The 15,291-nt window shown below is 41.3% G+C and overlaps 3 protein-coding genes across 4 annotated transcripts; all 3 read left to right on the forward strand.

The window, feature by feature from the left end:
- On the forward strand, positions 1–3,142 carry LOC115251577 (uncharacterized). 2 transcript variants are annotated; one of them, XM_029844386.1, is made up of 4 exons: positions 1–106; positions 533–687; positions 769–1,153; positions 1,496–3,142. In XM_029844386.1, the coding sequence occupies exons 1-4, from the start codon at positions 54–56 to the stop codon at positions 2,499–2,501; spliced, it is 1,599 nt and encodes a 532-aa protein (XP_029700246.1). In that variant the 5' UTR covers positions 1–53; the 3' UTR covers positions 2,502–3,142. The 2 variants fall into 2 exon arrangements, with proteins under 2 accessions (XP_029700246.1, XP_029700247.1); XM_029844387.1 differs by having other exon boundaries at positions 49–106; positions 568–687.
- Positions 3,143–3,274: 132 nt separating this feature from the next.
- LOC101080202 (solute carrier family 35 member F2-like) lies at positions 3,275–7,769 on the forward strand. The gene is made up of 8 exons (XM_003968231.2): positions 3,275–3,777; positions 4,509–4,684; positions 4,886–5,013; positions 5,092–5,251; positions 5,490–5,646; positions 5,749–5,801; positions 6,247–6,401; positions 7,108–7,769. Exons 1-8 carry the CDS (start codon positions 3,668–3,670, stop codon positions 7,357–7,359), a joined length of 1,191 nt encoding a protein of 396 aa, XP_003968280.1. The 5' UTR covers positions 3,275–3,667; the 3' UTR covers positions 7,360–7,769.
- A 2,221-nt stretch (positions 7,770–9,990) lies between these two features.
- On the forward strand, positions 9,991–14,824 carry LOC100049643 (reggie protein 1a). The gene is given in 11 exon segments (NM_001098662.1): positions 9,991–10,039; positions 10,757–10,838; positions 11,108–11,198; positions 11,835–11,958; positions 12,212–12,330; positions 13,100–13,213; positions 13,300–13,419; positions 13,501–13,715; positions 13,859–14,042; positions 14,572–14,721; positions 14,798–14,824. Coding segments are annotated over 11 exon segments (1,275 nt in total).
- The last annotated feature ends 467 nt before the right edge of the window (positions 14,825–15,291 follow it).

Genomic DNA, 15,291 nt, shown 5'->3' on the forward strand with positions numbered 1-15,291 from the left:
CTAAGAGCCGCTGCGTCATGTGAGAAAGTGCACTTTACACTTTTTCACATCCGATGAGAAAAGGGAACAGTTTGCATGCAGAAGACCTTTTCTACGAACATCCCAGGTAAATATCACACACCCAGACAGCACAGATGCAGCCAGTATATCTGCCAAATGTCATCTGTTTGACCATAAATCACGAATGGAATGCTCCGACCAATTTGTTTGTTTTGGCTCATGTTAAAGCATCTTTGGCATCTTTACTGACTTTGTGATGCAGCTGTTCTGAGTGAAAAGTGAAGCCAAAGACCTTCACAAGCTCAAAGTTCCTTTCCTGTCGTTTCAAGACTTTTAAAATAGCAATCAAATTGTTGTTATAGCGACAACAGCTGATAAATACCCCCCCATGCTGCAACTTTTGGGGCTATGAGCTCTACATTATATATTGTATGTACTACTAGATGTTTTTATTTTTACGCATTTATGTGAATTTGGCTGTCACAACATTGCTGTGCACTGTGAAAACCCACCGTCCTCGTATTTCTGGCAGGTTCAGAATGTTAACCTGCTGGTTAATATTCACAGCATTTCTGTCCAGCTTGGTCAGTCCGAACAGAGCGATCGTTGCCGTGGCACCGATTTGCCAGGTGGAAGCTCAGTGCAAAGCAAAGGTGACTTTACAGTGTGGTGATGGAAATATGGCGGGTCAGTAAAATGCCTCCAACTTAACTTACGTCTGTTTACGACATATCCAACATATCCAACACGTCTGATGGTGACTTACAGGTCTGGTGCAGTACTGGCACACCCCCTTTGGAGACCTTCATCCTGGGCTACACAGTGAACTGGGCCCAGTGTATGTGCAACATGAGGGCAACCTGGTCCTCCCCAACATCAGTAGGGTCCACAGTGGTCTGTACTACTGCCTCCTACAGCACAAGGATGGTATTACACTGTGGCCACATGAGCTCCACGTGAGTCAGGAGTCCGGCAGATGTAACCAGCCCAGCGGCTACGTTGCCACGAGGTCCAGGAAAGACGTGGGGTCTCTAACAGAGAGGCAGGGGGGTGTTTCAGATGGGCATTTCACGGGAGCTGTGGTGGGATCAGTGCTGCTGACCTTTGTTGTAGGCTTCAGTGCTGGTGCTCTGTGCAGGAACCAGGTCCTCAGGTGGGTGCAAGACCCTTACTATTCAAATCATCCCCCTTTTTTAAATCAAACAATTATATTATGACTATGATATCATCCTAATTAAAAAAAAAAGCATTAATATGTCAGATATCTAAGCAGCATGGTTGTGCAGCAGCTGTGTAAGAGGCTCTTGATGTGTTTCCAATGTATTTTGAAGCCTTTTTCTGACTTCTAAAGAAGTCAAAGAGGGTTGATGTGGTTATTAAAATAACTACTCTTTGCCAGTGAAACATGCAGAAGCATTTGCAGAGATGCATGATAGACTATTGTCCACTAAGAACGCCATATTTTGTATTTTTTCCCTAAATTATTTCCTTGCAGGTGTTTAGGGGCCCTCATTGCAAGGCTGAGATCACCAGAAAATGATGTGCCTGACCACGCCTCTGAGGTTTCCATGACAACACTGTCCCCCGTGATCAACAACCATGCTGTGGACATAGAACAGGCAGAGACAATGACCTCATCGACCGCCTCACTCCCACCGGCCAAACCTCAGAGGAGTTTCCGAGAGAAACGACAGGATGAGCGAGAAATCACAAATGATCTGAAGGGGTGTGAGGGGCCTACAAAGGAGGGGGAGGGGGAGGAAGAGGAAGAAAAGAGAAGAAGAAGTTCAGTAAAAACAAGTGTCCAAGAGTTTAATGGTGAGACAAAGGTGAAAGACAAGGAAGAGGACGGGGAGGGCAGAACACATCTGGCAGAAGATAAAGGAAGGAAACTATGGTTTGAAGAGGAGAGAGAAGAGGAGGAGGAAGGTGGAGGTCTGGAGGGATTGTCTAAAGGCTGCGATAAAGAGACAGAGTTCGATTCTGTAGATGGATATGATGAGACAACAACAAATGAAGAAAGACAGGAGCCAGTCAAAAAAGAGGGCAAAGAGAAGAAAAAAGCCTTTACAGAGAAAAAAGAAGGGAATGGGGACCAGGAAGATAGAAGCAAGGAAGGAGAAGCTGTGAGGAGCAAATGGGAGGAAGACAAAGGAACAGATGGAATTAGGGATGAGGAGGACAGGCGGAGAGAGTATGATGGAAAGAAAGACAGTGAAGAAGAGGAGAGTCCAGCCCCAGAACAACCGCCGCGCCCAGCGGCCCCTCGCCCAGCTCGTCCCAGCCGCGTCATTCGCCTGTACCAGTATGATGATGAGGGCCAGCGATACAGCCACGTTCCACAGCCCCCCGCTGAGGAGCCAGGCCCCGCCCCCAGGCTGCAGCAGCGCTCCATCTCTCTGACACGCCTCAGCGCCATTATGGCTGCGGCCTCAGCGGGGCCACTGGACACCAGAGACACGGAGAGGGAGGAGAGCTCACACTTCCAGATGGAGATATGAGCGTTCTGGGCTGCCGTAGGAACCAAATGTAACCAGTTAATGGCAATTTTTCGCTTCTGTCACAAAAACCTTCCCTACGGGTAAATGAGGCATCATTTCTTTAATGTCTAAAACACAAGATGACGTGGATCCTAAACAGAGAAATGTGTTGTCAAATTCGCCATTTCTTCCATTGCTCCCAATAATTTTGATAAAAAGAAGGTGGAAAATTTGAAGGATTTGATGGTCATCGTTGTATCCATGTATATGTGTATGGTCAATTACGTCACTTTCTACAAACATGTAGTGATGTGTCGTCTGGTTTTTTTTTCATGTTGGCAGTTTAGCTCGACTGTTACAGAAAAAAGTTTTTTTTTTTTTTTTGCAGGAATAAGCAGAAATTCCTGTAGTGTTTATGGCTCCCGGCTGTAACACATTTACAGTAGCTCCATAAATTTCACTGTTTGTAGAAATGTACCACCAGATCATATCTCGTGCTGATAATCATGATGGTTTTTCACATTTTAGGAAGCCCCCTAATTGTTGATAATTTTGTTTGTAATAAAGCCCAACAAAATGGCGCCAATTTCCACTAACAGGATGGATAATCTCACACATGCAGGTCATTTTGCTTACAATGATTAAAGGAAATTGAATAAGAATATAATTTTTATTAGTGAATCCATAATTCTTCTGATTATCAGACTCAAAAAGCCGATATGATGTTTAATACAGGAAAAATCTGACAAGGTAATAATTAATGTACTAAAATGTAAACAGAGGATCCCTGAAGGAATTGCCAACTTTCTTTAACGCTCTGTACTCTAATAACATCATGTTATCGTGTTTACTTTGTTACAATGATCAATCAGTTAACAAATGAGGCTGTATTATATTATATTTCAAATGAAGCGACGCCTCCTCGGTGAAAACAAAGAAATGATGAAAGGGTTTGAGTTAGCTATTCAGCCACAGTAAAGAGAATCACTTCTTGAACGCATCAGTCATCATCAGGTCTTATCTGGCTGTGTTCAAAACAGGATTCTACACCATCACACAGATAAGGGAGGGTGTAATCTTTGCTCTCTCACTCAGTTAATCATTCAGCCATGTGACAGTTAGTGAAAGTCAAGACACTCCGAAGGGTTCAAGCTCCGAGAGGTTTTCTCCATCACTGGTGCCGCGACATGGATATGAAACAATGCGATGAGGCCTTCACGGACACCAGTTCTCAGACCGGTCTGAGTGGACTCATGGAGAGGATCAGGACATTTAGGCCACAGAATGTTTTCACCTGGTGAGTACAGCGCAGGAGAGGAGCATACAACATGTGCCTCATGGCTTTTTACTGTAACGTTGAAGCCTTTCTCTTCGACATACAGTATATTGGATGAAAATATTCTCAATTTATTCAACTTTGCAAATAAACTTATGTAACAGTGAGAATTTTACATCCTCCATGAATAAAAGGTTCTGTTATTACTGACCAGAATCAGAAAAACCATCTCCCAGATGATCCTGACCACAAGATCTGAGTTCTGAGGCAGAATTCTATTTTATTTTGAAAGATTTGAGAGATAGAGAGATATTCTTCCTATAATTACTTAAGCTGAACATCAAACCAATCTTGTATTTATACTCTACAAGTGCATGTAGACAGTGGAGTGGTAGCATATGGGAACTTATGATTACAAAAGGTATTTAATAAACTTCACAGAGCCACAGTTTTTAATAATGTCAACTCTTTCAGCTTTCACTGAGGTTAATGTGATGTTAAACACGTTTTGACATCCACGTCTGGTTCTCGGTGATGTAAAAAACATGACATAATAATAATGATAATAATAATAATGGTGAAAGTAAGGCTCAGTTGTTGACTCCATTTTCCTTGTTAAGCTCCTCACCCACTCCCAAGATGCATCCTCGTCCACTTCAGAGCTCTCTGAAGTGTGTTCTTCTCTGCCACTGAAAAATACTCACAATACTTTGAAGGTAATAGCTGACCTTGGTGTCCTCTCTCTCTCTAAGGCAGCTGGCTAAGACACTGGCCATGGGTCAGGGCCTGGCCGGGTTCATCTGTGGGACAGCCCTCACCTCTCAGTACCTGGCCAGCAGCTTCCATGTGAACACTCCCATGCTGCAGAGTTTCTGTAACTACAGCCTGCTGTGTGTCACCTACACCACCATGCTGCTCTGCAGGAGAGGTGGGTCCAACACAGGGAGCCATCAACGCAGAGGTCCCTTAGAATAATGGTGATGTTTATTCTTGATAAATCAGTCAAATGTGGTTTAAAATCACCAATCAATTGCAGCTCATTACATTTTTTTTTAAAATAACACAATATTCACATCAAACTTCATCCAAACAAGCAAACTGAAGCTCGGGGGTCTCCTTTAAACCACAGGGGATGACAGTCTTTTACAGATTCTGAAGAAACGCTGGTGGAAGTACGCTGTGCTGGGACTGGTGGATGTGGAGGCCAACTACGCTGTGGTTAAAGCTTACCAGTACACCACCATCACGAGTGTACAAGTGGGTGTAGTTTAAATTTATCCCCCTTGTTGCTGTATCGGCGTGTTTTAATTTCTATGTGAACACTCGTCTTTCCAGCTGCTTGACTGTTTTGTGATCCCGGTCCTGATGCTGCTGTCCTGGTGGGTTTTGAAGACTCGTTACAAGCTGGTGCACTACGTAGCGGTCGGCATCTGTCTTCTCGGCGTGGGGGCCATGGTGGGGGCTGATCTCCTGGCTGGTCGGGATCAGGGATCCAGTAAGAACTCCTGTTAACTGTTAGTTTAGCATTCTGTGGTGTTTTACAGCTAATTGTCCAAAGTGAATAATCAGAATGTAAAGTTTTACATCTGCCTCTATGAGGAATATCACAAAAGTTGTTAAATAGAATTAATATATAAGGATTCCTCAGTTAAAGGAGAGCCAGAGTGTGCCATGCAGATGATTAGACCAGTTGGAAGTATTATTAAGTGTTGATATTTCTCTTCCCTCTGCAGCTGCAAATATTCTGTTGGGTGACTGCCTGGTTCTGATCAGTGCAGCTCTGTATGCTGTCTCCAATGTGTGTCAGGAGTACACTGTAAAGAACCTGAGCAGAGTGGAGTTCCTGGGCATGGTCGGCCTGTTCGCCACCATCATCAGCGCCATACAAATGTGAGTGTGTGGACTCGACTGATGCAGTTTCATGTGTTCAACGTTTTTGTATTAAATAGCTTTTAGGTCTTTTAATTGATCATCTGAGGTTTTTATTTCCAGGGTGATTCTGGAGAGAAATGAAATAGCTGCCATCCAGTGGAGCTGGCAAGTGGGTCAGTGTGCTTCTTCAGCATAAACAAATGAACAACGAGATTTTGACACAAAATCTATAAATTGATCTTAATCTCTAAATCCAGACTGAATCTGGGCTCCTCACGTGACTATAAAATAACTTTTCTACTCTACTTCTAATAACGACTAGGACTTACAACTGTCCCCCCCATCATCAGCTGGTGCGTTACATAAAATAAATGACTACTTTAGTTACACAAGCAAGCTTTTTTTGAACAAGTTAGTCCCACATTATTGGCTTAACATGTAAATCAACATGGTAGAATTCTGCCTGACATTTGTAGTCTACTCATGTAGTCTGCTGAAACAGTTTGGAGGTGATGGGAAGTTATTTAATAACCGAATTCTCTGTCTGCTCCTGTGTCAGATGTGTTGGTGATGCAGAAGAAGGCAGAGATGTACTGACCACTGTCTCTCTGCCATCAGGCCTGCTGTTCTCTGCCTTCGCACTGTGCATGTACGGCCTGTACAGCTGCATGCCCATCGTGGTGAAACTGAGCAGCGCCACCTCCGTCAACCTCTCCCTGCTCACCGCTGACCTTTTCAGCCTCTTCTGTGGAATCTTCCTCTTTCAGTATAATGTAAGTACAGTAGAAACACAACACATGCACGCGCACACTGATACTGAAGTGACGAGACACCTGATATACACCTCAAGGGATGGCAAATATTGCAATATTTACATTTTATCCGCCCATTATAGGCCTTATTTAAACCAAGAGAATGTATATGATAATGAATTTGCCCATTTTACACTAATTTCAACTTGAAAATGGTTTAGATTCTTGCTGTTATTTGAGGTGTCAGAATATTCCTGTTGTAGCTTTCTAACACACACTGTTTTACTCGCAACAATCGACAATGTTACGGTGACCCAACTGCGTTAATGTGCAATAAAAATGGTCAAAGGTTAATTTTCCGAGGCATGTGACTCAACACAACTGCATGTTCGGGTTTATAATATGACCTGTGAGCTTTGGCTTTGATATTTGAAAGATCAAAGGTCAACTTCCAGAGGGAGTCCAGAATGTCACCAAAATTTAATCATCTGTTCCTTGGCCCATTATCAACATTTCCCAAAAATCTGATTAAAATCTGTTGATGGCTATTTAAGTTATTTTGTTCACAGTCAGTCAGATAAGCCCCAGATGTCACAATCTCCTTGGTGGAGGTTAAAGAAAGTGCATCTCACAAGCAGGCGATGAAAAACAATGATTTGCCTCTTAGTGACTGATAAAGTCAAAGCTGTTTATTGATTTTTACCTATATATTTTATGGCCTTTTCAGTTCTCAGCACTGTACCTGGTTTCCCTGGTAGTCATCCTTATTGGCTTCATCGCCTTTAATGCCGTGCCAGCACCCACTGCCGCGTCCACATCCGCAAACCTTTTTGAGGAAGGCTACTATTGTGACTCCATGCAAGAAACAAATGTAAGGATTACTGCTGAGGATGAGGAGGGTGATAAAATACAGCACTATCACCATTGGAGCCACAGAGGAAGCAACACTGGTGCAGTGGTGTGCAGCACTAGAATGTGAATGCCTGTGTGAATGTATGGACTCTTGATGTAAATGCGTATGGCACATAAACATGCTGATAGGTCATGCATATTTCTACAATATCTTCCTCTTTTAGATATCAGCACATATTACACAGAAGAGTAAAGAGTTTACTTTACTGCCAGTTTTCATTCACTCTTTCACAAATGTGCCCTTTTGCATCAGACGTTCTTTTCAAATGAAACCTGTTTTACTTTTTAAATCAAATCCAGTTACAAAATTTGAGCAAGATTAAAAAAAATTACAGAGAATAAAAGAACTGACTGTATTAGAACTTAAAGGTTTGGCTCAGCTCTTCTGTGGTGTCCCTCAAAGCCCAATACTCATCACTCTAAATTTTGTAGGATTTTTCTTTTGAAATGTTGAAAATAAAAATACTGAAGCTGAAAGTGGTGAAATCCACTGACTTGATGGCTGTTTGTTTCTGTCTATGGTTTGAGTTTAAAGAGATTTCCTTCTGTTGCTCTTGCATCTCCATGATTGTTGAGAAGGTGGATAACACAAAAAAAGAACGCTCACAAGCACCATAAATTCTCCGATGGCCATTAATTAAAGGCTTTTGCTCAAAGCAAATTTATCCAGGTCTAATTTTTTTTCTTTACATCGCTGAGGAAAGCTGAAGTGAAACTGCTCACTGAGAAACAGATGCAGACATTACAGGATATTTAACTTCACATTAATTTCAATGAAGACTGAAAGACTTGGCTCCCTATATCATACATTGACAATTAGCTAGTATGTTCAACTATACTGATAATTCAGCCAAAGATTAGCCAGATTATCCAGAACAGTTTTTTTCCCCAAAATTGTGCCTGTGGGATAAAGTGAGCCAATTACCAATTGAGCATGCAGTTCACTACTTTGAGCCACTAGTTAGAGCAGTAATTCTTAACCTTGCTGGAGGTACTGAACCCCACCAATTTCATATGCGCATTCACCAGACCCTTTTTAATTGAAAAATAAATATGATTTTTTTCAAATTCAGGGCATAGGTATGCATTAACACTGTGTTCAAAGAACAAAACTAGCAAAACATGATTTTCACACAAAAACATGCGATCAGGTAAGCAACTTGGTAGTAGCCTTTTCATCAAATCTGGCTCTCTCCACCTTGAATTCAGCAAGCGTTGTGTTCTTGTATTCGCCATCTCTGTGCAGCTTAGAGAAGTGTTCCTTTATTTTTGTCAACTCTAGACTACAATTGCCGAACTTGGCATTGCAAATCATTCAGTTAGGAAACTGACTCCAATCCTCGTGTGAATCCATATTGTACATATTCGTCATATTTGACTGCTTTCTTTTCTTGCTCGACACAGTTAGTATGAAGGGCTTAAATTATTAACAAAGAAATCACACGACGTACCATCACAACAGTCACCAGTTGACTACTGAGCACCAAATTAACTGCAGCACAGGTAGGCCAAGCAATGTAGCATGATCACCTGCAGCCAATGATGGCCAAGTGGGGTGTGTTGTCACGAATCATATGAGTCAGGTGTGTGTCTTGACCTCTGCCAAACCCCTGAGACTGACTTACTGAACCCCTTGGGTTCGATTGAACCCAGGTTAAGAACCACTGAAAAAGTCTCCAAATGGCATTTGTAAGGTTTTCATTGTAATTGTAAATTACTTTTATATTCTAAACATAGCCAAGAACGTAAAATGGCAGACATGAAGACCAAAGATCTATTACTTGGTGATGTTGTTAATATTTAAAAGCGATATGCAGAAGCTACCTTTACACTGGCATGGTTGAAAAATTAACAGGTGAAGGATCCAGGGAAGCACGCCAATGACAAACCCCTTTTTGCCCCCAACTAAAATTATGTGGCACTTTTTTTTCTCCACAAAAAAATGGAGAAGTTACGACAAGACATTTTTTCATTGTTGATTATCATAGATACATACTTCCCACATTCTAGATTAGAGACAGACGTCAGTTGAATTCTAAACTTAGATTCCCTGAACTTGTGCTGCAGCATTTTTCCTTGACAAGAAGACAGCTTCAGTAAAATGTGGCTCAACATCATTTAGTGTAATGAAAATCTTTGTTTCCATTCAATCTTTATACTGGACACACACTTGTCCACTGGACACCTGTAGTAATCAGACCCCAAGTGATTGAATGTGATAATTTTTACCCAAATGATAAAGATGAGCATGCTAACCTTCACTAGATTGCTCTGATGCTATTAAGATAAATAGCAAACTGAATATAAAGTATCCAATAAATATATATCAAAGCGTCTTTACATTTGCATTACGGTTGGATCCAAGTTCCACTGAGAAATGGAAAAAGGGCTCTAAAGCCTCAAATGTGGACAACATAAATAGACTGGATGTTCTTTGTATGTGCTGACCCACTAAGACATAATTGTCACCTCCAATTAACAGTAGTCTGCTTCTTTGAGGTGCACTGTGGGCTGATGGGAATTAAAACTATTGCTGGTGACGTCACTCAAACAATGCGGTGTCACGAGGCGAGGCGGGGCGGGGCGGGGCGTCGTGTTGTTGACACCATTCAGTGGTCAAGCGGATGAAACAGCGGATAAATAGATTATCAGAAACCATTCAAATTGTTGTTTTTTGTTTTGATTGCATTGATTAAACATGGGTAACTGCCTAACTGTGGGGCCAAACGAAGCTCTGGTGGTCTCCGGTAGGTAATCCCCCTTGTTACCGTGACAGCTGACGGCAACTGACGCTAAATAACGTTAGCTCAATCATCGCTATTAGCTAACCTTAGCAAATTCCAGCCACTACCATCTAAATCTCTCTACTATTGTAGCTGCCCTGTGATTTTTAACGTTAAATAGACGCGGTAGAAAAATCTGACGGGTTAATTACGGATTACATCATGACAACATCACTACCGTTAGGAGGCGGACAGCAATCATCGCTGCCCGCTCACTGAAGTGATCAATTATTCGCACAGATTGCGGAGCTATTAATTACATATAGATGTCGGAGACTACGTGTGTTTGTGAATGTTTCACAGTTTTATGCATTTCGAGGCAGCATGTCGCTTCAGTCGGCTTCCCGATGCTGCAGCTTAAAGAGGAGGTTCTGCCATCATGCACAGCTATTGTAACCGTGAAGTGATCCCCCAGTGAAGAATGTGTTTCTGGATTACAGTTATACCATAAAGTGGCGTAATAATGTTTATTCCTGATGTACAGAAGTCTTTGACATGGTAATTTTCTTCTGAGTAGTTATTTATGCTAGTGATCCTTTTGAATCAATGGTTTGTGTATTGAAAAAAATTCTGTAATTAACACCTTACCTGCGTTTGAATCCATTTAATATTGATCGGTGCTGAAAGGAAATGTGAAAATCCAGTATAATACCATAAACCATTTTGTGATTCTTCCCTCAGGTGGATGTTGTGGTTCAGATTCAAAGACCTATGTTGTGGGAGGTTGGTCCTGGGCTTGGTGGCTTATCTCAGACACCAAAAGGTGACATCATCATATAGATCCAGTCGTGCTAAAATTGTATTAGCTTTAGTACTAATAATATATTTTAATGCACTTTTCATAACAAACATGGAGATAAAACGAATGCATTAAAACAGGATCTCCAAGCAGCAAAAAGTCAACTGTGTGTGCTTATTTTTCCTCAAACAATCTCTTGGAATAAAAGAGCCTTTATTTTCTAAGATGAATGGTAATAGAGTATTTGGAGCAGTTATTTCTTATTTTCTAAAGTGTTTTGTTCCTGGCCTCAGGATAAGCCTGGAGATCATGACTCTACAGCCCCGGTGTGAGGACGTAGAGACGGCAGAGGGTGTTGCCATCACTGTCACTGGGGTGGCTCAGGTAAAAGCCCAGTATGGTGGATTTAAAGTAGCCTCTGATTTGAGCGGGATCAGAATGCAATATCATAATTTTGCTTCCTGTTCTGTTTTCATACTATACAATGTCCATTAGAGTTCGGTCCTAATAAAGTCAAAACTGAACATATAGAGACTTGCTTGACTAACATTACAGTATTTTACAGCTAATTATTAGTACAAACTACTAGACATTGGCACTGGTTTAATGGCTTTATAACATTTATAATCCCATCAGTTTCATTTAAGCATCTTTTAAGACAATAAAATATGACAAGATGCTAATAATATGCAGAATTGTTATTAGCAACCCGGATCAAGAAAATCTCAACTTGTTTATCAGATGTTTCAAAATGAGTGATTATAATTATATTTTTAATAAATTTTATTTACAAAATAAACTTAAAACACCAGTGAAATCCACTTTATACATTGCTTTTTATTAGATTATGACAGTCGTCAGGAACCATAACTCTATCATAGCCTACACCGTCTTAGTAGAGATTATTAATGGTAGTAGTAATTCTAGTTTATTGGTGAAATTCATTGTTTAGCTTTGTTTAAAGGACGGTTTTGACTATAACTAAAACTTCATCACTCACTGGCATTTTTTCTTTTGCAGGTAAAGGTCATAACAGAACTTGACCTGCTACCAGTTGCTTGTGAACAGTTTCTTGGTAAATCAGTCATAGAAATCAAAGCTGTGGTCTTACAAACTTTGGAGGGACATCTTCGCTCCATTTTAGGTTGGAAAATTTACAAATGTGTTTTCTCACTAGTCTGTTCTAAGATGTTTTAATATTTGGACTTGGAGGTGATACGTTTAGTTGCATTCTATCACTGCAGATCTCATGACAAACAAAAGAACCTGTGTGTATTTGGCCCTCTTGTGCTACGTTGCAGTGGTCTTTTAAGCTTTTTTCAGTTTCTTTTTGTTCAGTAATGAATTTCATCGCCGAAATGTCATTTTGGACTGTGCTGTCTTGTTTCTGTTTGTAGGCACGTTGACTGTAGAGCAGATCTACCAGGACAGGGACCAGTTTGCTCGACTGGTGAGGGAAGTAGCAGCTCCTGATGTCGGAAGGATGGGAATCGAGATCCTCAGTTTTACTATTAAGGTAAAGATGAGGCTCAGATGAAGATGCAGCAGTGACAGGAGCTTTGAGTAAAAGACTTTCATTCGGTGATTACACCATATGTAGTATTAGCTCCGATATCACCACTGCTGCGATCGCAGAGCAAAAGTAGGTAGAAGGTATTCAAGAAGATCCAAACAAATGCACACCAGGGAGTGTTGATCTTTTTACAGCCTGGAAATTTGTGCACTAAAATAATCATGTGTTTAACTTTCTGCTGAGACCATGATCTCAGATTTTGTTTTTATTTTACCTCATGATTACCTCGTGATATTATCATCAAGCTTACAGGCTACATTGTTAGCAGTGAATGACAAAACAACATATGAATTGCAGCCACTAGGGTACTACTGTAAAATTGTGATGTGTGAAATTAGATGGCAAAAAGCTACAGGGAATAGACTTCAGGAAGTAGGAATTTGGTTAAATGTTATTAGAGAATAACAGTCTGGTGATGACTGGCCACGAGGCTTGTGCAGCACAAGGGATATAATCGAGATGATGACCCAACACCCATCTGTCCTGTGGAAAGCACAAAGAAAAGAGAATTATTCCATTCCATTTACTTGTATCATACAGTATGTATCTCTCTTTTTAAATGTACAAAATATTTTGAGGACTTTTAATGAGAGGTTAAAGTACAAAGACATTCTCTGTTAAGAAATGATAGATTTGTGTTTGTCATATTCATATTAATAAATTCTAATAAATGTTAGCGTTACTGTGTGTGACATTTTCTCTCTGCTTGCAGGATGTGTATGATAAACTGGATTACCTGAGCTCTCTTGGGAAGACGCAGACTGCAGCTGTCCAGAGGGATGCAGATATCGGTGTGGCTGAGGCAGAACGGGATGCTGGGATACGGGTATGAAGGCACTACTGTACTGCCATAGTGTGTTGCCAGTCGCAGCAGCCGCTCGAACTCTTAAATATCTCTCAATCCTCTACCAGGAAGCAGAATGTAGGAAGGAGATGATGGATATCAAGTTCCAGGCTGACACCAAAATGGCCGATTCCAAACGAGAGCTGGAGCTGCGGAAAGCTTCATTCAATCAGGAGGTGAACACAAAGGTAGGTGCCTTGAAATCCGACCCTAAACATGGAGCTTTTCAATCCTAAACTGCATGTTTATTGTGATTTTTATGTTTGTAGAAAGCTGAAGCTCAATTGGCATATGAGCTGCAGGCAGCTAAAGAGCAACAAAAGATCCGTATGGAAGAGATTGAAATCGAAGTCGTGCAGAGGAAAAAACAAATCGTTATCGAGGAGAAGGAAATTACCCGAACTGACAAGGAGCTCATTGCCGTTGTGAAGAGGCCAGCTGAAGCTGAGGCTCACAAGATGCTGCAGCTGGCTGAAGGACACAAGTAAGTGAGAAAAAAAATGACATTCTTGAAGCTTATTTTAGTCTACAGGAGCAGCTAAAACTGGTTAGACTCCATTTCTGTTCAATGCATTTGTATGAAACAGTGACAGTGAAATGTATTTAAGTATGTTCTCTCTGCCTCAGGATCAAGACGGTCCTGATATCCCAGGCTGTGGCAGAAAAGATCAAGAAGATTGGTGAGGCAGAGGCTTTCTCAATTGAAGCCCTCGGCAAAGCAGAGGCTGAGAAGATGAGACTAAAGGCAGAAGCCTACCAAGAGTATGGAGAGGCGGCCAAGACAGCACTGGTCCTCGAGGCCCTTCCCAAGGTAAAGAGCCACGGGAATCTGTGTGCACAGCGGTCGGACAGAACCTTCTTAAATGCATGCAAGAAAGAGGTTTTATTTAATTTGACTGGCTGCACTGGCCACGTCCTCACACTGTTGATGTGAGATCTCGGTGCAGAGTCCAGAGCAGGTCCAACAACAACTGAAAAAGAGCTTCTAAAGTGACCTCAAGGTAAAGCTTAAAGCAACCAGGCAAAGAAAAGCTCATGTTCACCACAGCTTTAAGCCTTTCCAGGCATACAGCCATTGACTTAGGACTCTTAAGGTATCCCTTTAAACAACTCAGTAACACCCAGCTTGTGTAACTAGTTTAAATTCATTTAGAAAACTTTGTGACTCTATTGTTTTAATCGTTGAACCTGCTGCCATTGTTCTGTCATTGCCACAGCGAACCAGCAAGTAATGGAAACAACAATGTCTCTCCTCATCCTCTGCCACAGGATAATCTATATGCAGCAAATATACTGTATTTCATGCAAACAATTAACTACGCATAAATGTATATTTGTAGATTGCTTCCAAGGTGGCAGCTCCTTTAGCCAAGACCAATGAGATCGTCATCCTCAGTGGGAACAGGGGCCAGGTGACCGGCGAGGTGAACCGCCTTCTGGCCGAACTTCCTGTTGCTGTCAATGCACTCACGGGCGTGGATTTGACGAAGGTAATGACCTTTTTTGTGCTTGAAGAGAAATGTTGCTCAAAAGTCAGAATGAAAAGAGAATGTTGTGTCTCTGCAGATCCCATTGCTGCAGAAGATGACCTGAAGCCCGCGCACTCCACCTCAGTCTCTGTTGTATGCACTCTGACAGACTTTAATACACTTGAAGAATTCTGTTCTTTTATACATATACTGTATACCAAGTGAATTTCAGAAACCTCTGGTGCCTTACTTTATATAGGACCAGACTCTCTGCATGCACTGCTGCTCATTCAAGATTTACATTTCCTTTCACATGGAACCTGTAATTTCTTGGGTTTTTTTTTTTTTTTGGATGTGATTTTACTGTTCAACTGTCATTGCATCAAATATTAAAGCCAGGTGCTGTAGCAGCATCAGTTACTGCTAAAGAGTTTATTTTATTGTATTTATTTTTGTTTTTTGATTTTGGTATTCTGATTTAGATACTTCAAGAATAGCTGTCAGTCGATTGTGGTAGCTCAAACCTGCTTGATTCCTTGGTGCTGTCCAGTTGCACTTTCCGACACTACCCTAAAACTAGCATGAGCTCCA

Source organism: Takifugu rubripes, chromosome 11, assembly GCF_901000725.2.
Source record: "Takifugu rubripes chromosome 11, fTakRub1.2, whole genome shotgun sequence".
Taxonomy (NCBI): Eukaryota; Metazoa; Chordata; class Actinopteri; order Tetraodontiformes; family Tetraodontidae; genus Takifugu; species Takifugu rubripes.